General features: G+C 41.5%; 1 protein-coding gene across 3 annotated transcripts in view; it reads left to right on the plus strand.

Annotated features, from left to right (window-relative positions):
- LOC124175527 overlaps positions 1-22,449 on the plus strand; it is a 65,615-nt gene that overhangs the window by 34,661 nt on the left and 8,505 nt on the right. The window contains exons 2-4 of one of the 3 annotated variants that reach the window (XM_046555877.1): positions 11,960-12,447; positions 12,894-13,195; positions 19,789-20,044. In XM_046555877.1, the coding sequence (XP_046411833.1) occupies positions 12,187-12,447; positions 12,894-13,195; positions 19,789-20,044 (819 nt within the window). In that variant the 5' untranslated portion in view covers positions 11,960-12,186. Of the gene's footprint in view, positions 1-11,959; positions 12,448-12,893; positions 13,196-19,135; positions 19,207-19,788; positions 20,045-22,449 lie in introns of those variants that run through there. The other 2 variants (XM_046555878.1, XM_046555879.1) reach the window with 2 other exon arrangements.

Here is a 22,449-nt window from a genome sequence, read left to right on the forward strand (position 1 = left end):
CACTTGCAATTAAGCCCATTACCGATGAATAACGAAATTACCCAGTCCAAGACGTTAGCTACGAGTATTACGTATAAGCGTTTTTCTGTCCAGTCTTCACTTTGTGTTTTTGTTACTTCTCTTTCTCTTCCTTCAATGATTTCTTTCTTTTTGCTTGTCCTCTGCTACTGCTCGACAGGGCCAAGAATAGCTATTCTGCACAGCGAGTGGCCGGTTCTTTGAGCTTTTATAACAAGCCTGCCAATTTCATCACTCAAAGGGTGCTGCAACGTGGCTTTATAAGTCTTCGGGGTGGTTGCCTGTAATCGCTGTTAAATAACGAAAACCTGTAAGGTTGATGTCACTCTCGTGCTTCTCTATGTTCGATCAATGGCACATTGGATCAATGGATCCTTGTCACAGTACATCGATAAATTAAATTACACTCATATCTAATCCCACTAATATATATATATATATATATATATATATATATATATATATATATATATATATCATATATGTTTTGGAGCTACATAGAACATTAGATTGGAATTCTAATTATAAATCTCTTTATTCCTGACCGTTATTCGAGTCGCTTAAAAACTCGAGTATTCAGAAATTTTTTCACGTGAAACCTTGCCTGACTAAACGTATGAGTTACGAAGACTTGTTCACACGACTAAAAAGGATTTGGTTTAGCCGTCTATCTTCCTGTCAATTGACAATTTAGGTATGCTATAGGTGCATATAAAGCACTTAAAATGGAGATGGAAATTCTAAAATATTGACGCTTTTTATGTACGAGCACGCGAATTCTCTGGCAATAATTTATATCCACTGGAATATTCAGAGGCTTTCCTTTCACTTGCGCATCGCCGCGTTCCCCCGAGTTTGTGCTGCAGTCTATCCTCGATCCGTACCTACTTGCGCACGCTTCGTGACTCGAGATAAATGCCTTGTGACCTGGGAATACCTACGAAAGCGGAAGCAAAGGCTCCTGTAGGCCACTCGCTGTTCCTTCGAAATTAAGGATATGGAGAATCGAATCTCGGAACGATTCCTCGGAGGATCTGAGATAAGGAAGATCGACGGATTCGCTCGCATTCTCTGAATCCTTCCTCTTTGCAAATTTGGTTCTGATTCAGCCGCCGCTCGGCTGTCCTGGGGATTTGAATACGGCTCTCGCGCCTGTTAATTAATTCACAAATTTGCGGAATTTCGGATTAGGCTCTTTTCTACCCAAGTATTTCCCCTCCTTGGAACATTGGAATTCATCCATTTCAACCCCGGCCAAGCAATCCGAGGGTGGCCGTTCAATGTCGTTCGAGAAAGGATCGATCAGGACTCGATCGGGCCTCTCATGCTTGTGTTGCAATGAAAAATTCAGTGCGAACTGCTGCTTTCTCGAGCTGTTGGTAATTTCTTTGAATGCCTTTGTCGGGCGCTGGGAAAAAAGTGGAAAGCTAAAAACGTTCGACCTTTCTTTAACTCTTATTTCTCACATTGAGACCGATTTTCGAGACAAAATCATCTTCTTCCCGCGACTCGCGAGCCCTGAGGAAAGTTTTTATCATTGGAACGAATACGATAAAAACCGCAGTAGAAGGAAGATGAAAAGTTTTTCAAGAACGTGTCAATGTCGACTTCGAAGAGGTACACTGTCGATATTTGGGGGTGAAAAGAAGAGTGAAAAAATCCGTAACTTTTCTTACTTTTTATAGGCATGTATCAGCGTGAAATGGGGAAGAGGAAATGTTGGCGAAAAATTTAATCGAGTAAGTTCTCCGGATTTGATATGTGGAGATATCGACGCGGACACTCCTTGCGTGTTCAAAATTGAAACGAACCTTCCGTGATCTTCCGCCAATGAGATATCGCACGGCATGCATTATACAGCACATTCATTAGAGCGAACTTTGGCCCGTCTCGTCGACCGCTGAATGTATCAAGCAAACTTGGTCATGCCCCATACCAAGCTCAGATCTAACGTCGCGAACTAACTTGGGCCACTCTGTTTGTCCAAGAACCTTGCAGCCAGGATCTCAGAAGTTTTGATGTGTTTGCTCAGATTCCTTCGCCATCGTCAATTTGCTCGCTAATCGCTGTGCAGTTTGACGCTGCTGCGGATAATTGGCCGTTTCGTCTTTTCAGAACCGGTCGTCGGATTATTTCGCCTAATCATGTCTGTAACCTGACGCAAAATGATCTTCGAATTCGCAATCAGCAAGATCCGAGTTGTCAAAGTTTGATCCGGATGAGCCTTGGAATTAGGCACGAAATAATTCTCTCTGAGGGATTGGAACGCGAGGATAACATGTGACGATCGTACTCACACCGCGAATCCTGAAGTCTCTTTCACAATGTACGAACCTTTGGAGAATTGATCAGAGAGGACAGTGGATCGGGGATACCAGCTTCTAATTTGACGTGTGAAATTTCAAAGAGAGAAACTCACAGTAACGTTCTACTGTCTGCTGGTGATAAAAGCGGGTGAGTTTTATGTCCGAGCTTTGATGATTGATCGATCGGCGTCCGAACGCGCTCGAAGAAACGGAACGTGTGTTACACGCATTCTTGAATTGCAAAGTGTCGGCATTTTCGCGCGTCCATCTTTCACGGAATACCAGATTCCTCGACGCACTTCACCGCGTCTCATCCGTCCACGTATCGACATGTGTGTTCTCACACATCTCGGATTGAGGAGAATTCAGCCACTTGGTAACGCCGGTGTTCCGTTTCAAGAGAAACCCGGTTACTGGTCAAAACGTGCTCCACACCTCACGCGTTACGCGTTTTTCTTCTCATTTTACCCCCTGAACCATCGCCATTACCACGATAAAACATTGCGACATAGAAATCCAAGCACCTTTCATCTCCTCGACACGTTGCGAAGAACCCGTAGCTTATTAGATTTGCTTCCATGCACTGACTGTCACTCTGACCGATGCGTCGAGTAGTGCGATGAAAAGAAACGCTGTTACACCGTAAGAAAGATCATTTATGAAATGGTTTCTTTTTGACAACCTTCAGTCAATCCATTTGTCAAAGTCGGAATCAAATTGCGGTTTTGTATGCAGTAAAGCAGCACCAGAGCCACGTATGTCGTAGCACGAAGGTTAAGCCCCTCGTCAATCGATAAAATCGACCTCGACAAAACTCGTACAACCAATACCAGGAATCGGTTTTCAACCTCATTCATTTTTCAGCCCGTAACTAGATGAACGGAATCCCGGGGAAGGCTTTCGATGTCAATCTAGAAACCCAACACCTTAGACCCGGTACAGCCACCTGAGTTTGTTGCTACAGCCACTGGTTAATTATACCTACTCTTGACGGTGGTGTCTTGACGGCCCTTTCTCCCTCTTGCCGCAGTATTAACAGTAGTTCGTGTTATAAACAGTGATAATTACTCCACGCGGGCGGGTTCAGTCATTACCATTCGGAGCTTCATTGCTGCCTGATGCCTGGAAGGCGCGTTTGAGTCTGATGTAACCAAACCTCCGTAAACCGTTCAAAGCTATTCTGCATGCAAACCCGAAACCACCCTCGAGCCAAGCTTATCCTCGTTCCTCCTGCAGTCCCGAATTTGCCTTTTGACGAGACTTCGGATGCCGTGTCAAAGTGAGCCTGCCAAGTTTTCGTACTCGCGTGGTCCAAAGTCGCGAGTGTAACTTGCTGGATGGACTTTGACATTCGTTCACCGCGCCTCGGGCAACGTGTAATAATTCGGTTAGTTAGTTGCCGGGACTAAATAATTACGATGCAACAGCCAAGAGAGACCTCGAGGCTTATGAATATATATCACCCAGAAGATTACGAGGGAGCGCGGTTTTATCTGAATTTAAATTGTCCTTGCAGAGTGCGGCGTCGCATCGTGTCCCATAACTATACTGCCTCCACATCCATCATCGAAGAGAAGAAAAAAAAAAACCATACGCCTCTATCCTCTCTCCCCATATTCGCGTCCATGTACGTTTTATTTTTCATTTTTTACGGGTGTCATATTACCGCCTACATTACGGTTTGTATCCGCCGAACGCCCCCGGCTTTCCACACTTATACTTTCTTTCAAAGTCAATTTTCCGAATCGTCATTGACGCCCTCTTGAGACCAACAGCGGCACGACGTTGAATAGTCAATCGATTTTCGTCCACCTTTTTGCCATGAGTATAATAACGTTGGACCGCGGTAAAAATTGGACCGAAATTCTCACGTCGACTGAAATTCGTAAAAGGATATCTCGTCTCCTCTGTGACCTGATTCCTGAGGAACCACCCGTCGCACCCAATCTTCGTCTCTGGCGCGTCTTACGCGTGCCCAGCTGAAAGCTCGTGCTTACGTTACTCTCTCCATTAGACGAGAAGACGAGCTTGGCTCTTTCGAAGGATGAGATATCGGACGTCTCTGCGGCTAACGTGTGTACGTACCACTGAAATAACAACGTCGAGCGACGTATGCTCGCTTCGTATTCCCTTGGCAAGTTACACCAAAGACGAGAATGAGGATATATATCTGTCGGGTAAGTAAGTTGACTTGCGCGACGACGAAAGCCTCAAGTTTAACCGGATTCCATACCTCGCTCATCAAACCCTCGTACGAACTCAACTCCCGATTAGATACACGCAATGATAAGATCTAGAACACCGGCAAAATAGATCCATCCGTGAAAGAATTTTCTCGGTTAAAAAAAAAAAAACAAACGCTATAGACTCGATGCAGGATCGATTACGGATTTCCGGAGCACGGTGTTGTTGTCCAGTTTCAGTTTACCAGGTCAACTCCCTCGGGATAATAATATCCTGGTCTTCTTTATCGGAAAAATCTGCAGAGAATCCAGAAACAACAATTGAAAGAAAGAAAAAGGATGACAGGATATTACTGAGGGTTCGATAGCTCGGGAGGGAATTCAGCAGATGATCTGATTGTGAGGACAGCATGGAGAAGCTTCCTCACCTCTGCAGGTCGAGTTAATTGCATTGTCTGCCGGCCTGGTGAGCGCCGCAGTTGAATGACAAAAGCTGCTCTTTCGTTCTGGTTATTTTTCATCTAACGATAACGTGAAAAAAGGTGACGGGAAAATAAATAAAAAAACACACGCAGCGGATCCTGTACTACACACGTGTCGTGCAACGTGACTCTGCGCACTCTGCTTATAATTTATTTATTTATCGAATTGACACGGAAAAGACCCACTTACGGGTTAAGTAGAAAAACCCATCTACCAAACAGACATGGTAGATTACAAGGTCGCTAAATGATGTTAGAGTGAATGCTTTTTCTAAAAATGAAACAACATTTTCTGTCCAACCTCCTATTCTTTTTGTTCCTTTTGACGTTGATCGGAATGTCGACGTCGTTTTTCAAAGTCGTGCAGAACAGAGTTTGTTTGAGAAAGGATTTTCCTCATATTGTCAGTACCAATCACCATAACCATGCTAAAACGATGAAACGATGGCAATCGAGCCGCAAACAAGACTGGCAAAATTGTTTCCAGTCCGCCGGTGTTTACACTTCGAATATGTTCTATTATGTGTATTCAAATGCTGATCTATCAACAATGTACATATTTTATGCGATATGTACGCTTGACATGCAAATTCTGAGTGTATGTGTACACGCGCTTTTCCCGTTGCTCACATGTCCTCCACGTGTATTTCGTACGACTACTTTATTCTACCGTCGCGTCGTATGCACGGACGAAAATTATCACATGGAAATGACACGTCAGGCGTGCGACGATGACGACGAAAACGAAAACGAAAAGCGTGCTCTACCTGCCCGCCGAACATCCTCAGTGTCACCTTACTCGACGTGTCCTCGCAACGATGAATTAATTACGAATGCATGAGACTCTCCCTGCACGTCTCTGAATATTCATTCCACTAATCAGTATCTGATAACAGTGAGTCTCGCTACACGCGTTCACGCGATTGCGCTAACCGCTGGCCGACGCTAATGGTCATGACGATGACGATGACGACGACGACGATGATGATGATGATCTTCTACACCCCGACACTCGGGACACCTTGACTTTGACACGATCAAGGTCACGTAGCCTGGCTGGTTTCTTGTTTCACGTTCAGTTAATCAAGCGGAAAAATGATATGTCTCTTTTATATGAACGAACAAAGTGGTCGGACAGGTGAGTCTCGACGCCATTTGTAACCATATTTCGATATTACGACGAATTCGACCGACGGTGAGATGGTGGTCTATTTTCAGTATGGAATAGCAGCAGAGGCGGTGATGCCGGTTTTTCGTAGTTTCAAAAATCACCTGCATCGATAACCGTCTGAGAAGTGAATTATTGCACAAAACGTGCTTCGTAACTCATCTTTTTTATCGTTCAATTTCAACCGAATATTTAAAGCACACGATATATCAAACGTCCACGGATCAGCGAGGTGAAATTAAAAAAAAAAAACTGGAAATAAAGCTGCTATTACAAGTACTTGAGAACCTTCCATTCTCTGCACTGTCAATAAGTGTCACTTATATGCAGTGGACTTCAGACATCGACAAGGCTTTCCAATTTGGAAAGGTGAGACGTGTCTAAATATATTTTATACGATAATAGGATGGACGGCGTTCCTGATCAGTGCTGAATGTTTTACCATGCATCAATGGCGGATCGAGGTCTTCTCAGCACGATCAATCCACGGTAAACTTTATGCAAAAAAGAACAATCGCACTGTCAGCCGAAATTATAAAAATTATCTTTGCCAGTACAATGCCTGTATAAAACTACCTAATCCTATATAAGGAAAACGGTGTGAAGTTACAACAAATTGCTTATGGATTCTTATTGTTATGCTTGTTGGACTGGTATGTCGGAAATTCCTGCATGGCGGAGCGATAAGGAGTCGAGATCGCTGACAGAGCCGACCCGTCTTGCATGGTTGACGATAAAACCAGCTGGTATAAATCCTCTTGTCCCGTCTTATCGCGCCAAATAACTGCGTACGTATTATACCTATATCGTACCCGTAAATCCGTAATTTGCAAACGTGCGTAATCCCGCTCTTCTACTTATTATACCAAGCTCACATTCAATTGCGGCTAATGTATGCCAGGAAGATCTGATACAGTTGGAGAGGAAATCTGCAGCTTACTAACTTGTCAACTCGGAAACTAACTTGCTAACTTATTCACTTTGACAAGATGACGAGAGCCGAAGACGCGGCGATATTTTGTGCCTGAACCGAAATCCCGGAAACGCGTCTTACACATATTTGCACTCTTGGAATTTTCGAAGATCAAGCGTATATTAGTAACGAAGCTACTACCTGCAGAGCAAAAACTTCTGCTTTCACCCTGGTGAAAATGAAAATTCTACGATTTTTTCCGTACTTTTACAGATATTGGAACGTTTTGTATAATCTTTTACACAGTTTTTCATAAAAAAAACTTGTAGATTTTCATGAAAGTTTATATTTTTTTCAGTAAAAAATCTACAAGCATTTACAATAAAAAAGTGAAAAATTGACAATTCTCTAGGAAAAACTTTGCATATTTACAATTTTGTACGAAATAATACGAAATGTTCTAATTTCCCTGAAAATTCGTACTAGTAGAAATTTTCACCAGGGTATTCATCCATAAGCCCTCACCGTGGGATCTGTAGATTGTCGGTACCTCGTACTTCGGGTACGTTTATAAACGGCCGAAAAGCGAAAGCTGAAATTTATGCCGAGACACGTAGCTGATTTGAAAACTGACAAACGTTACGAGGAGTCAAAAAAGCTCGGTTGAACTCGGAGCTTTGATACGTTCCTCGAGCAACGTACCGCCGGGTGAATAAAAAATGAGAATTCGTGCCCGGAGGCCGGAAACTAAGCTGAATCGCGTGGGTCAAGAGCCAAATACAAAATTGCCGGAAATGGCTCAAACGCCGAAGCAAAAACTCCGAAGGGTTGTGACCTGAAGACGAAGTGTTGAAGCTGCTAAAGAGAAACGCGGATATTTCTGAATTTTCGAGCCGCGAGTATACATGATATTTTTTTTAACCCTTTGATGCACCGACGTATAAAAAATTTCATTAACATTTTTCAGACATTAGAGCAGGCGGGAACTGAGCGGTAAATTTGACGACAGAAACGGATCACCTCTTCCCTTTATGCTGTATCGTTAATTATAATACGATAATACGGTTGAGATTTCAAAAAGCTCGCAAGCGGTGTTTCAGGTGTAAAGTTGAAATTGCCGAACCGCCGAATCGTCTTTTGCAGAAACGAGTGAACTTTGTCTCCCAATTCGCTGAAAGGCCGGTTTAATAAGATCGCAGGGAGAAAAAAAAAAAAAAACCCTCAACGTACGGTGCAAAAAGTTAAACTGTGCAACTTTGCAAGCTTTTCGTTACTTTTGTTATTGGAGCCACAACTCCGGCCGTGCTTACTACTCACTTCTGGACAATCCGGGATGGCACACATACGGAAGCTTAAAAAAAGAAAATAAAAGTTTGAAAAGCTATTTTGAGAGAGAGCAGTTCGCGGGCTGCCATTAGAACGGAATCAAGCTCCTTATTTTCTCAATATCGAGAACACCAGCTTTTCCCTCACTTTCTTCAATCCCATGTCGGAAAAGCTCCCCGGTTATATAACCCGCTGAAACGATCAGGCTACAAATAACGGTGTTCAAAGTTGGCCTGTCAGTATCGGGAAAAATTTGTTGTTCATTAAGACACGTGAAAATAGGCCGAAAATGGAATAAAATTGAAATGTCATTTGTGAAGAACTGAAACAATGTACGTACATTTCTTTGTTTTACAACGTTTTTATCGGAGTTTCGTCGATAAAATTCAGTGATGAAAGTTTTAAAAATATAAATATTTAAGAGTGATTTGGGCGTATAAAGAAGACCACGCGTCTCGTGCGTTGATTCCTTATTGCCACGATTCCCAGTCAACGGTTAGTGCTTTCGGCAATTTTCAAGCACCATTCTCCACAGGGGATATTCCTCTACAGGCTGAACCTAAACTTTTTCAAGAAACATGATAAATAAAAAAATGGCGGCTAAAATTTGAAAAAAATTGAAAAATAAATGACATTTGTTGTGATAACAACAATAATAAAAACTGTTTCCGACACAGACGTTGATTCGCTTCTTCGAGAAAGTTTGTGTCTTCATTTAAAAAAAACAAGAACAAGGTGATGTCTTACCGCGTTCTCCAGTTATCGTTTAGAGAAAACGTTTGTCTTCAATTTTCAGTATCATTCCTTATTCTTCATATTTTTTTTTTACGAATACCACTGATTGTCATCGACAAAGATGTGACAAACAACTCAGAAATAAAAAAAATTGCGTATATTTTTTTAGTAGTTTATAAAGGCAAATTGAATTTTTACCACATTTTTCAAAAGCCTTTCCCGTCCCTCCGAGCTCAATTTTGCGAATTTTTCAGTTTTACTCGCGCCGAAATGTTTGGAAGAGACTGCCTAATATTATTGTATATAAATATATATAGTGGTAACAAAATTTAAGAAAAAAAAATCGAAACAAAAAACTTCGCAATTTGTCGCGATGCCTTACCCCCCCCCCTTAATTCGTTAATATTTAGTATCCCGGAGGCTCCGCGGGGTTTAATTTCACGAAACTCGAGTAATTTTCTACCCACATTGTTTACATATTAAAATTGCTAAAAAATGTAAAGGGTTGATTCCAGTCACCCGATTCACAGCCACGGGAAAAAATGAAAAAACCTAGAAGCTTAACGGTAATCGCTGCGTCCCGCGTCTCGAGTATCGTATAAGGAAATGTAGTTCCGGGGAATGGGCGATACTCGGGAGTGTCTAGCGTCGTAAAAATTAAGGAGCGAAACCACGACCCGCTCAACAGAGGTAAGAAACTCGCTGAAGTAGGTGCTGAACCCGCGTGCGCATCCAGGATGCAGACGGGGGACTAGAGCACAGTAAACAGTGGGCGGAAGCATCCTTCGAGGAGTAAGAGAATGTGGAACAGGATACTGCCTGCACTCCCTGCATCGGGGTGGAAATTTTTATGCCAAACTTCCTTGTTCGGTCCTTTACCCTTATTACTGTCCACCGTTTTCTGCGTAAAACCATCGGCTGCAATCTGCGGGGAGAAAATGTGCAAAATTTGTTTATTCGCATCGGATGCTATTTTAGACGAGACGCGAATTAAGGATCTTCGGGATAAACGGGACTCACCGTATGAATCGAAAGCTGAGAAAAGGGAAAACTGTACGTTCGAAAAATCTCCGGTATTGTTCACTTGCGCCAATGATGCTCGACACGAATTATGTAATTAAATATTTATGCCGTGTGTGATGCGATAACGAATCTGATACAATTCGAATACACTCGCAAAGATATCGACAATTTCAGAAAAGGGTTTATACTTGAAAGCTTCTAAACGATTAGACTCTGGTGTTTTTTTTTTATAAAATTCTAATGTCTTTGCACTCATTTTACTCGTTCACTAAAATCGCTGGAAATTCTCTGAAAAAGACACGCGAAATGTTGCAGATTTTTTTTTTTTTTTTTGGGTCGATTTTTCTGTCTTTCTAACCTTTGCTCAATAATATTCATCCCTAATCCGCTTATTGGCTGGATATCGGAAGTCTACATCGCTCTCCTGCATCGTTATAACGACGTTGTATCGTTAAGAAGTGTGCATGCGGAAAGAGGTAATTGGTTAAATTCCCTATAACGGAGGGAAGTACCTTACACATATACCTGTGCAAGTATACCCAAGGGGAACTCGGTCAAGGCTCCAGGGTATAACTCAAACCAATTAGCTCGTTACTCACGGTTCAAAACTCAATTTATTTCCAACCGAGATGCAGCCACTGATCTCAATTTTTCATCAAGTTATCAGTTCAAGCGAGCGGAAGCGCATCTAGGCTGCAACTAGCTAGTCTCGCTGCATTCGCCGCCCCGTCGACCAAGATAATCAAACTCCGATCCGCCGAGCGCAAAGATAATCAACCAATTCATGGAAATATCTATCCCACAATCTCGGATTCCTCTATAAAGTAATTTCAACGGTAATACAACGACAATTTTTCTATGTGATGAAACTGAGGAGGAGTCGAGAATTCTTTTGGGAAAAAAACAGCCCGGTGCTTCAAAATTCATGGAATTAACTGGAGTTTTACGGGTAAAAAATTTCTATTCGAATAAATCTACCAGCAGCTTTCGTGATCGGCTAACTTGCGCAAAAATGATTGAAACAGGAATGAATATATCATTGACTTTATTCCTGCATCCATTGAGCCGATCATCGTGGGATAATTTGGGAGCTATTCTAACGATCAGGCTCAAATCCTCCATCGTTTGGTAAACAATATTACCGATTTAACAGTGCTCGATGTCGGAGCGTGAGCTTTCTTGACTGCTGCAGGGTGAGCGACTTAGACTAAGTTGATAAGCGCGGTATTATCGCTGGGCATGCGATATATACGGTGCATTAATCATCATGAGACATTTCGCCGCTAACCGAAAGCGATTTTATACCCTAATTCAGGGATCTCAGGGCCACAGCTGCTTCTCGGCAATAAGTTTCAATTCAATGGGTGTAGATATTTTCCTCGACCTTCATATTTACGAATAAAGACTAGGTTGTTTTTCATCTGTAGACTTATTGGTTAATTTTCTTCTCTCATTTTCCAGAGTATAACGTTAGAGCTTGTATAATTAAATCTGTAAGTTCCAAGCTATGGCGATTTTAAATTGAAATCATCCAGGGGTTGAACTTTTCACTGTAGGTGATGAACTTTCTACTCGATTAATTGGTAAACGGGCGTCACTGCAAGGTCTCGCCACTCTTGACGCCGGGTCGTTTACGTTTTCATAACTTCACATTCTTCGTCTTGTCAATTAACTTCCCGGCCATATTAATCCCCGTTAATCGTTGCGGATTACATTCAACTAGAATATGAAAATACAACGCTATTAATCGTAATACTCTGCAGATGCAAACCTAATTAAAAATCTGATTTTCTTGCTGATTGCAGAACCAACGGAAGATTGAGGATGAACCATGCAACGGAACTAAGAATTCTGAGGCGAAGATCTTACGATTGGGAGTAAAAAAATGTGAGACGTCGGTTGAAATACGGGACTAAAAAACTGCCAAGAACTATGAAACCGGGGAAAATGTCATCCCCGAAGTTTTTCACCCACGAGATAAATCCGACCTAAGATAAAATATCGCGCGCCGATCGCAACGCCTGTGAATAAGATGGAAACCCTGGCTGCGGAGACGCTGCCGACATCCATAATGGCCGAATTTACGACGAGCCTCGTGCCGGCGGTGACCAGGGTCGACAGCCGACCGGAAACCAGCCCGGTAGCAGTGATCCTTGCGGTTTCCGTCGTCTTTATACTGTCTCCGTTAACGGTGAGCGGGAACTCGGTCATACTCGCCGCCTTCTACAGGTACAAGAGGCTCAGGACAGCCTCGAACTGCCTCCTCGCCTCACTGGCCGTTAGCGATCTTGGGGTGAGTTTCGAAAATTGATTTTCAAATCGGATGACGGAGAAAAAAAAATAGCATCGACGATTCCAATTCATTAATACTGATTTTCAGTGATTTTATTGAGCTATACCTTATCGCGTGATTCTTTTATTATGACTTATGGTTCGTCAATTAGTGATTTTTTTTTCCATTGATTTCGCATCTTACCCGTGATTTTCAACGATTTCCAAAGACTCTGGATGATTTTCACTGATTTTCTGGATTGGGCAGAATCACGAGAGGTCATCTAGATGGTGGCGAATCGTTTTAAATCAATGAATATTGATTGGTAATCTAGAAATCCACGAAAGCGATGATTTCCATGATTTCAGTCATCCCGATTTACTACCTATTGTTTCAAATTCCATTTCCATCATTCAAGTTTCTTTGATTAACTCGATTTCCAAGCTTAGTATTTATCATTCTCGCAGGTCGGCGTCTTCATGCCCTTCGGAATGCATCTCGAGCTTTCCGGGATACCCGATGACGGTGTTTCCTCCCTGTGCATCGCCCCCTACTGCATAGTCATCACCCTCTGCAGTGTCAGCGTCCTCGTTACCGTCGCCATCGCCGTTGACAGGCTCACTTCTCTGGCCCAACCTCTGCGTTACAAAAATATCATCACCCATAGCAGCATTGAGAAATACATTGCCGTATTTTGGCTCTACGCCATTGTCGTCGGCTTGTCGCCTCTCATATACGCCGAAGTAACCGGAAGCACCCAGTCCCACAGGTAAATCGCCTTTCTCTATTCGGAGAATATACAAAACATCCAGATTTATCCATATAACTTTCACTTTTCATCTTACACCTAGAATACACTCCCATTATACTCATACAGGGTGTTTCCGAGTAAACGCTGTTGTATGCTGGGTTGCCTATGCTTTAGGAGAACAAATATCGATATGAGTTATCGGTAGGAAGCGCCTTTGAAGTTCTCGCAATTTAGCTGAAACTGTCCGTGTTGCCAAGTTGCGTGGATTTGGTCAAGCAGTTGTTTTGTTGTTTATAATCCACGCGGAAGCTTTCAGTGATCGCGTTCCAAAGTCACGTTACAGCAATTATATTACTTGACTCGACTCAATCGGTAATGACTCGGTAAGTCTGTTTTACCGATATTTATGCTCCTTGGTGATAGGCAAGCCAACATACTACATCGCTCCCTCGGAAACAGAGTGTATGCAGAATGGAATGACTGCTAATATTTTCAAGTTATATTCACCTACTCCGCATGCGTTCGTCGAAAATCGTCAAGAAAGTTATTGTTCCATTCTTACGTGAAATTGCAGCCTGGAGTCGATGCGAATAGTAATTTTGTCGCGAAAATCTTTCTGCAAGGAATGCAAAGCGAGGTAAAGATCTCCTGCAGTAATCGACGCCAATAATTTAAACCTCTTAGGAATTTCATTCCGTTCAGGGTGCGAAATGGTCGTCGATGCGCCTCGTGAGAAATCCCATTGTCAATATCCTATTTTCCGATTCCCCGAGAGCGTGTATACGGAGAGATAAGAGGGAGGTTTCAGGTCAGGTCAACGGCTCCGAGTCTCGGAGTGGAGCAATTTTCAGGAACATAGCAGACAAAGTAGGTACGTGCGATGCAGAATTTATCGTCTTGTGTAGACGTGCAGCATCCCGTTATCCTGTATTGTAGATATACCTATTAGGTATGTGTAGAATCTCAAAGCCGGAACGTAGATGTACTGAATTCCGGAAGCCGGCGGAACTTATCGGCGATACGTGAGGTGCAATTTCAAAGTGCATTTTCCGGATCTGTCGGGTTTTTTAAAAAGAGCCGTTCGGTGGGTACACCGGAAGTCAGCATTGCTCCTTCCGTGCCGTGGCTTGAATCGAAAATGCTGCGAAACTGGCTGACGAAACGTAAAAGAGTGCAGGAAAATATACCAGTTTTTCAAAATTAACGACTTTCCGGCGTGAAATCGGAAACTGGAGGAAAAAAGAATATACCAGAATTTTATTAACGAATAAATTCTTACGAAATTAGGAATACAGTAGTAAGCAAGGGATTGATCATTGTCATCGGCATTCTAAAAGATGCCCAGAAGCCAATTTATGCGGAAGTCTCGACTGTATCTTTTTTCAGCATTGTGAATTTTGTAATCTTCTGTAATTTAGACCCACGGTTCGCAAGACTGTGGCAAGCCCGGGAAGAACAATTACCTCGTGAAAATTACTCTTCTGTGATCTGTAATCACTCTAGAATTTAGACTAATTTGAGAAACTTGGTCCCGTAGAGTATTTCCCTCAAGCTGTAATGAGGTTAACCTTCTGGTGTAGAAATCGTCTCGCATTACCGATCGTTTTTCCACAGTTCGTAAAGCCCAGGACGAGTACTGTGCATCACTTGATTGCAATTTGCATTTAATTACGTTGTAATTAGAAATTACATATGTAATAGCATAAAATGAAACACAAATTACACTTTCTAATTAAAATGTAATTAATTTCAAAGTGTACCTTTCCCCAATGAAAGTGTAATTTTTGTTGCAATTTGTCGTAATCAGAAAGTATGAATGTAATTTGTTACCATTTCCTAATTGAAAGATCTGTACCGCCTGCGTTATTCTGACGAACAAAAGCACGATGTATTTACAAACAAATTCTTCGCAAAGCCTCCGAGCTTCACGTTGAATAACAGTCAAACTTATTCCTCGTTGGATTATAAATTTATCGCAGGTACATTAAAACGGATGTATCTCATCTGACTCAATCACCTGCAAATGGCGAACGGAAAAATCTCTCCAAGAATATTCATCTATCGGAATTAATAAACGAATAGAAAGATCTGTTTTTCATTAAAACTGCATACGACTAAGTGGATTTACACGTGAAAACTAATAGTAGAGTTATTTTACATGCGAATACGTTGATAGCAAAATGTTGAAATTTAGTGTCTAAAATATTTGTCTGGACCACAGAGACTTTTTTTTTAATTACACCTAACTTGATCAGATTCGTTCAAAATTCGAAAGCTCCTTCATGGTATGTATTTTTATTTCGTTTTTCTTTCTACTTCTGTTCCGACAGATTTTTCACCCGACCATACGTCTCGGAATAATATGTCCGGCGATTGCTCGTGGCACTTTGAAAAACGGAATCACGTTCAGTGAAGTTGAAAGGCTACTCGGTTCGCCCCTCACTATATTCCATCAAATAATAATGTTTGTCCACGTGACTCGCCCCTTCCGCTTGCCACCGGGTTTTCCCTGCAAGCTTTCTTCAAACAGAACACCCCCGGATCGAACGGTCGACAAACCGCCCTCGGGGATATTGTCGGGGAAATTTCCTAGTTCCTCTCATTTTCCCTCGAATTTCTCGCGGCTACACGTGTATGAGCTGGAAAGTCTGCGTACCCAACTCCGAAGCACATCGGTACACGTCGATGGTTTCCTTCCACGAGTCGTTCAATCAGCATCACGGGATACCGGGAGTGAATAAAGCCTCGTGTTCACCGTGATAATCTCAGAAATATCATAAATTACGCCCGAAGCTCGTTCCGTTCGACATCAGAGCTTGCAGAAACACGCCGCCGTGCTGGTTTTCGGAAGCGTCACATTACGAACATTCTTTGCTTTTTTCGCTACTTTTACTCAGAAACGTAGTTGCACCGGTCGAGCTTCCCGACTTTAATAAACTATCCGCAACTTTGAAGTGTTCTTTGATGAGCAAATAACTCCGGTCGATTTTCAAGCAGAAAGATATTAAAAACGATCGACTCGCCGCAGTTGTGAATAGCGAAGCAACAGGTTAATGATGCGGTGCAAGCTCACGTACCCGTTCCTGTATCGTTTCAATCTTCCTTACTCGTCTTCGCTGCACATGAAACGTGATCAGTAGCCGTATTGTTTAAGTGCTAATGAGAAAGCGTACAGCCGTCTATTTTTCTCACCTTTCATCAACGGGCCAAAAGTTGAGAGCGGACGTTCGATAAGTCGAGAGTCCAAAGGCTTAAAAGCTGCTGTCAATCGGTTTCATCTCTTCGCCGTGAAGATCAAGTGGGTCGGCGGGTTGTATACAGGCTATTTTTACCTTGGTCTGAGGTTATCGATTTGGACTTGGAGCAACACGCTACCTTCCACCTTTCACGCGCTTTTTCGCTCTTGCCGGTTCTTCGGTCAAGACATTCTAAGGACGAAATCCCTTTCAGAGAAGGCCTTCAGTCATTCCAGCCACTACTTCTTCTTCTTCTTCTTTTTCTTTTTCTTAGTTTCCTTCCCTGGTGAAGGATTCGACGTCTGCCTCTGACGCGACGAGCTTAATACTACCCACCTAAGTAGTTCTTTCAACTTCCGCGTCAATGAACTTACAACCTCATCGCAAACCGAGAGTTCGCAGAACTGACTAATTGTCAATCGTATGATTCTAGGATGTTTCAGTCGGTGAGCAGACGTCGGGAAACGTCTTTCCTTATACGAATTAAGAAGGTAAAAATTATTTACTTTTTGAGTTGGCGAAGTCATTGCCAGTCTACAAGATCTTTTGGAGAAAAATATTAAGAACATGTCTGGGCACTGGTACATGATATAAAAGTCACCGAGGCAGAGGTAAAAGAATTCTCGAACTTATCACGGTTTTTCTCTGGAATACAGAAGCCCAAGGCACTTCGTGGAAATCAGGTTTTGCTAAATTAAATGACAAGCATCATATCGGGTAATCGTAAAGAAGGCTAGTTTTCCGTGGAAATAGAAATTCGCATTTCTCCTTTCATGGTATACTTTTTCACCAAAAAAAGAGGGGTACGAAAATAAATACGAATGATCGAAGGAAAGAAAGGATTTCTCCAAATTTATCCACACATCGTAGTACGCATTTCCAGGGTTTCTATCACGACGAGGATCGGTTATTTCCTGGACATGACAACAGAAGCAGTGGATTCAGGATCCTTCCACCTCACTTCACACAGAGCTTGCACCACTTCTCAGTATCTCGCCAACGTATTTTCACAGCAGGATATTTCAGTACAGGTTATTTCCACATCTCGGCATAAATATACGGTCTATCCATTATACGACACGTGCGATATACCGGGAAATATCACGTAGGTATAACCCGTTCAACTGATAGCAAATAAACTCTCGAAACGAACGGCAACTTTGACTAGAAGATGCGTGTGAATAGGTTCGCAATGTTACCCACAAAATACAAATTACTCTGTACAGCATAGAATTGGAAAATGAAACGAGGAATTAAGTGCCTAGTCTCAATTCTGCGGTTGATTGCGATAGCGATAATTTTATTCAAACATTTCTCCGAGGGTGGAATTTTTTTTCAGCTTCACATTTGTCCGTTACCATGACATATCACAGCTCTGTATGTATTCGTGATGTAAATACAGTCATTTTGTATGCATAAATGCATGAATATAAATAAACGTGCAAAAAATATACGGTGATTTTCGGTACAGGTCTCGTCCTTCTCGAATGGCAGTGGCGAATTTTTTTACCTGTCTACGCCTGTATGGCGTCTCCGACACACCGCTGCACCGTCATGAGCTTGAATTAATTATCAAAAATCTTTGAGGCTTAAAGCAAAATTTCCATATCCAGACACGTCGGTCTAAAATATTCTTCGACAATTTTGCTAATTCGACGTGCATAAAAGGTGGCCAAAATCACCCGCTCAATTCGATCGTGAATAATTTATTCACTGTGTAGGAGTTGTCGTAAAGAGATGCGAAGAGCTTATATGAACCGAACCTCGAGCACTGACAGCTGCGACGTATATAATATACCCGGTACGCAGGATGAATAATTTTACCATGTTGAGGAAAAAGCTGGAGCTGAAACCTGGATCGGAACCTTGCAATTTCGCGAACTGACGGTAACTTTTCAATACCGCTGAAAGCTCCTTTATTGAAGGGGCGGAGGCGAAGCTCCGAAACGAAAGGAACTGTTTGAGATTGTAATACGTGCGACACAGGAATAATTGAAATTCCACACCGCCTGAGTAAGATTAATTTAAATCGCGTGAGAACGGAATTACGAAACGTACTCTGCAGGAATCGAGGGAATCAGGAGTAACGGATCCTCCTCGGTGTTTCAAATTCTATCAAGACGACACCCGCGCCCGGCTGGTAATTCCGTCTTCGATTGATCCTCGGTGTAACTTTTTTCCAATTATCCGAAGCAGGTCTAAAAACGCGATCTGTACCGGTATAGAAACGGTTCGTGAGACGCTCGCGTTTACTACTAGCAAAGTGATTTTCGCACAAGAAAAAACTCTTGTTTGAGAGTTTGTTTAGTTTGCGAATAACGATAGCAATTTCACCCCACTAGATGCAATAATTTGAAAATTTGGTACGCAATGCAGTTTTTTAGGGTCAAGTAAACAAAAAAAAAAAAACAAAAAAAAAAGACCGGCAACGTGCCTGTAAATTTTCCGTAATGAACTCACGAAGAGAGCGAGCTGTGTTCGTAAATCTAAGAGACAGACCAGCTCTTTGTTAGTAATTTTCACACTATCGCCACGCAGGGCTGTCTGCCAATTACCTTTGCCCTTGGCTCAAGGTCGCAGTTGGTGGTCACATTTCCGGGTACAATTACTAAACGATAACACTTTCCAATTAGCTAATTGGCACGTGATCACCCCGCCTATCTTCGCCTGCCAATTCACCGAGGAATATTTCATTTGTTAAGGTTACCATGTACATTTAAGATCGTATACTGAAACGATTATCGTTAGAATAAAGTTTTAAATGTCATTGGAACTGGATGAAAATGCCGTCGAGTAACTATTTAACGTAATTATATAGCTGTCGATACAACATTTTATGTTAATCGAAGCACGAAATCTGCTGGTTTAATTTACTACGTTTTTTCTAGTTACTTAATCATCAAATTTCGCAATTACATTTATGACAATAAAATGTAGTACGAGTGACTATATCCAAAAATAATAGTAGCACAGTTATGCTAAAATTTCTGTTTACAATGAGAAAAAGGGAAAAAACGCCATTTTCATTTTGTACCGAAATCTATAATATTTTTCGCTCGCGGGAAATGATCGACCGTATAATAACCACGACTGTAAATTTTCCTCGATATTAAAACCAAGTCCCCATCAGAACCTATAACAAGCTCGAACGAAGACACAAGGGTGATCGGTTTTCGTCGCAGAGGACAAAATTCAATTTCCACCATCGTGTAAACTCTCTCTCTCCCCCTCTCTATAATCATATTCCAATCCAATTTTCCGAAAATACTGTGAAAAATAGACCTATAAATCGACCCTCGTAAAAAGTTGTCAGGGTAATCGACAGGCGATAAGCCTCGACTAAATTTTCTCACGTCGAATTTTCCTCTGTTACAGCGGCAGCTGCAGGTTTAGCGCCGCGGTTTCACCGCCCGTCAGGATTTTCCTCGTCGTCGCTGTCTGGGCACCGAGCGCTCTTGTGCTCCTCGGGTGCTACATGTACGTATACCTGGTGGCCCGGTCTCACGCCAGGGCGATATACACCGTGGAATTGTCGTTTCGACACCAAACCCAAACCCTGGCCTTGCCGAGATACGGCCAGACGCTGGCCCTGACGGTCGGCGCCTTCCTGGTGCTCTGGCTACCCTTTCAGGTAAAATTATTAAAATTTATTAAGATTTAGTCAATGTTTCTGAGGAAAAAATTACTTTTCTCAAAGGCACTGGCTTATGGCACTTCCGAATTTACGTTACACAGGGAGTTATTGGCTTTAATTTCACTCTGCGAATCGCGTTTGCATATATTTTTCTCCTCGACTTTATCTTGTGATATCCTTGTTATACTTTGCCTCGAAGCATCTCTTGAGAAGCTTGATGTACGCAGGTGAAATTTTAATGAATCTAATTTAGGAAATATTTTTATTTTGTCAGTGAGTGGATATTTTATTTTGAATTTCTCTTTTTCTGTTTGTTTCCTTCGGGTATTTATTTTAAGTTCATCGCCTTATGACGGAGGGACTTTTCTTCCGACTAAGGAAATATCAAACATTTGGCTCGAATTATTAGACTCAATCCACGTATCTACAGGAAATTAAAATTAGGAGTACAAAAATTCATGGAGAACATTTATAGAAAAATTACACTCCGTACGTGAGATCGTAATAATATTGAAATTTTAATTTTCCATACTTCCTGGTTTGGAAATTGCGACAGCATGTACATGAAACCCTCGATCAATGAGTCGATCATCCAATTCTGAAGTAAAACAACTTAAAATTACACCGACCAAGGGATGGAATTTACCCCTCTCTGAATGTATAATAACTTCGAGTCATTTCTCATCTCCGATTTTCGACAAATATTTGAAAGCCTCCGAAAATGGAAAATCTTTGCAGAGATGTTCGTAAAATTTGCATCGGCCATGCAGCCTCTCAACAAGACCAATGATTTCCATAATTTTATTGCGCCAGAGGCAGTTCGTCGTCTCCCGATCAAATTCGAACCCTTTGTGATAATTCGTTTGTATTTTCGTTAATTACACGGTCTCTTTTAGTGCGCGAAATTACTCGCGTTTCTTACGTTAATTTCGAAGTTTACGCTGCCGTTTGATTTCATTAAAATATCCCTATATACATATAATACGCGAATGTTGAAGCACGTCTGTACTTATCTTATATATTTGAGGACCACTTTTAACTTTAACAAAAAAAAAAACACTAAAGTCAAGAGCAAAGGAGAAGAACAAACCCCAGTCTATTATACTCATATCTGTGTGGAAAAAAATTGCGCTTCTCTTGTTCGGTCGCGAAAGAGATATAATAACTTGAGATATACCTATATGTATATGAAGGGAGACTTGGAATAGAGGACAGAAATAAGAGCGAATTTTTTCGTCGTAGAAATACGGTGTATCACTGAAATACACAGTATTATTGATTTTAAAATTAAAACTATAGACTTCCGATGAAATGTTAATTAATAAATTTCATGAATCAACGATATGAGTCAGTTTTGTAGCATTTATAAATTAATAACATCATTATTTCAAACGGTTCGATGTTTGAGGCCTGATAACTCCGAAACGACTTACCTTACGCAAATCTTTATTCAATGTTCATCGAAAAAAAAAAAGTCGGTTTTTTTGAAACACTCTGATATATATGTATAAATATTTTACAGGAATTCGTAGTTTTTTAATTTCTTGAATACAATTATAATCGTATGAAAACATTGCGACGAAATTTCTGATCAGAAAAATTGCCTCGTTTTATCGCAAGTGAAATATTCTGATACTTCGATGTTTTTCCAACGGTATATAGTATAATTAATGAAAAAAAATGATGAGATTATATCAAAGAAGAAAAACAATTGTTGATAATCTCGGGTGAACTTCTCGTGAAACTTTGCTGAAACACATAGCGCACAATTTTTAATGGAATATCGAGTAACGCAGAGCTGAGAACGTGAGCATACATAATGCAAGGAAACAGCTCAGATCAAGGTAAATGTATGCTAACGGATATTTTCATTTCCTTTTCTCCGCGGGTTAGTCTTTTGCATGTACACTCTGTACGTATGCATATATATTATATAAGGCACCTGCAAACGTATAATATTATGTACGGCTCGATCGTACCGCAGCGATATTCGCGAGGGCAAATAAATTTTTCATCGCCGAGGGACAGAACGAGAAATTGATTACGCGTACAGACAAAATTTACATCGAATATTACGGTGAATTTTATTCGAATACTAGACGATCGAATCCATCGCGTCGTCGGGAAATTTTATCCGAAAAAATTTACATCGTAGACACAAAATCGAGGTCCACGTCCCGTTGCCTATGTACAAATATTAAAAACGCTTTCGTAATCTGAATTCTATTTTTTATACGTTGATAAAAAAAATGTGCTGCCAAAATTCGGAGACTCGATTTGAAGGGATGAAGGATGAGAACGTTATACTAAGTCGTGAAACCCACCTGGGTGTACAAGGAAAGTTGGCGTACAGGGAAAAATGGTGCGAGCAAAGTTGTAATAAGCAGTACGTTCTAACGTGT

This window comes from Neodiprion fabricii, chromosome 2 (genome assembly GCF_021155785.1).
Source record: "Neodiprion fabricii isolate iyNeoFabr1 chromosome 2, iyNeoFabr1.1, whole genome shotgun sequence".
NCBI classification, from domain to species: Eukaryota; Metazoa; Arthropoda; class Insecta; order Hymenoptera; family Diprionidae; genus Neodiprion; species Neodiprion fabricii.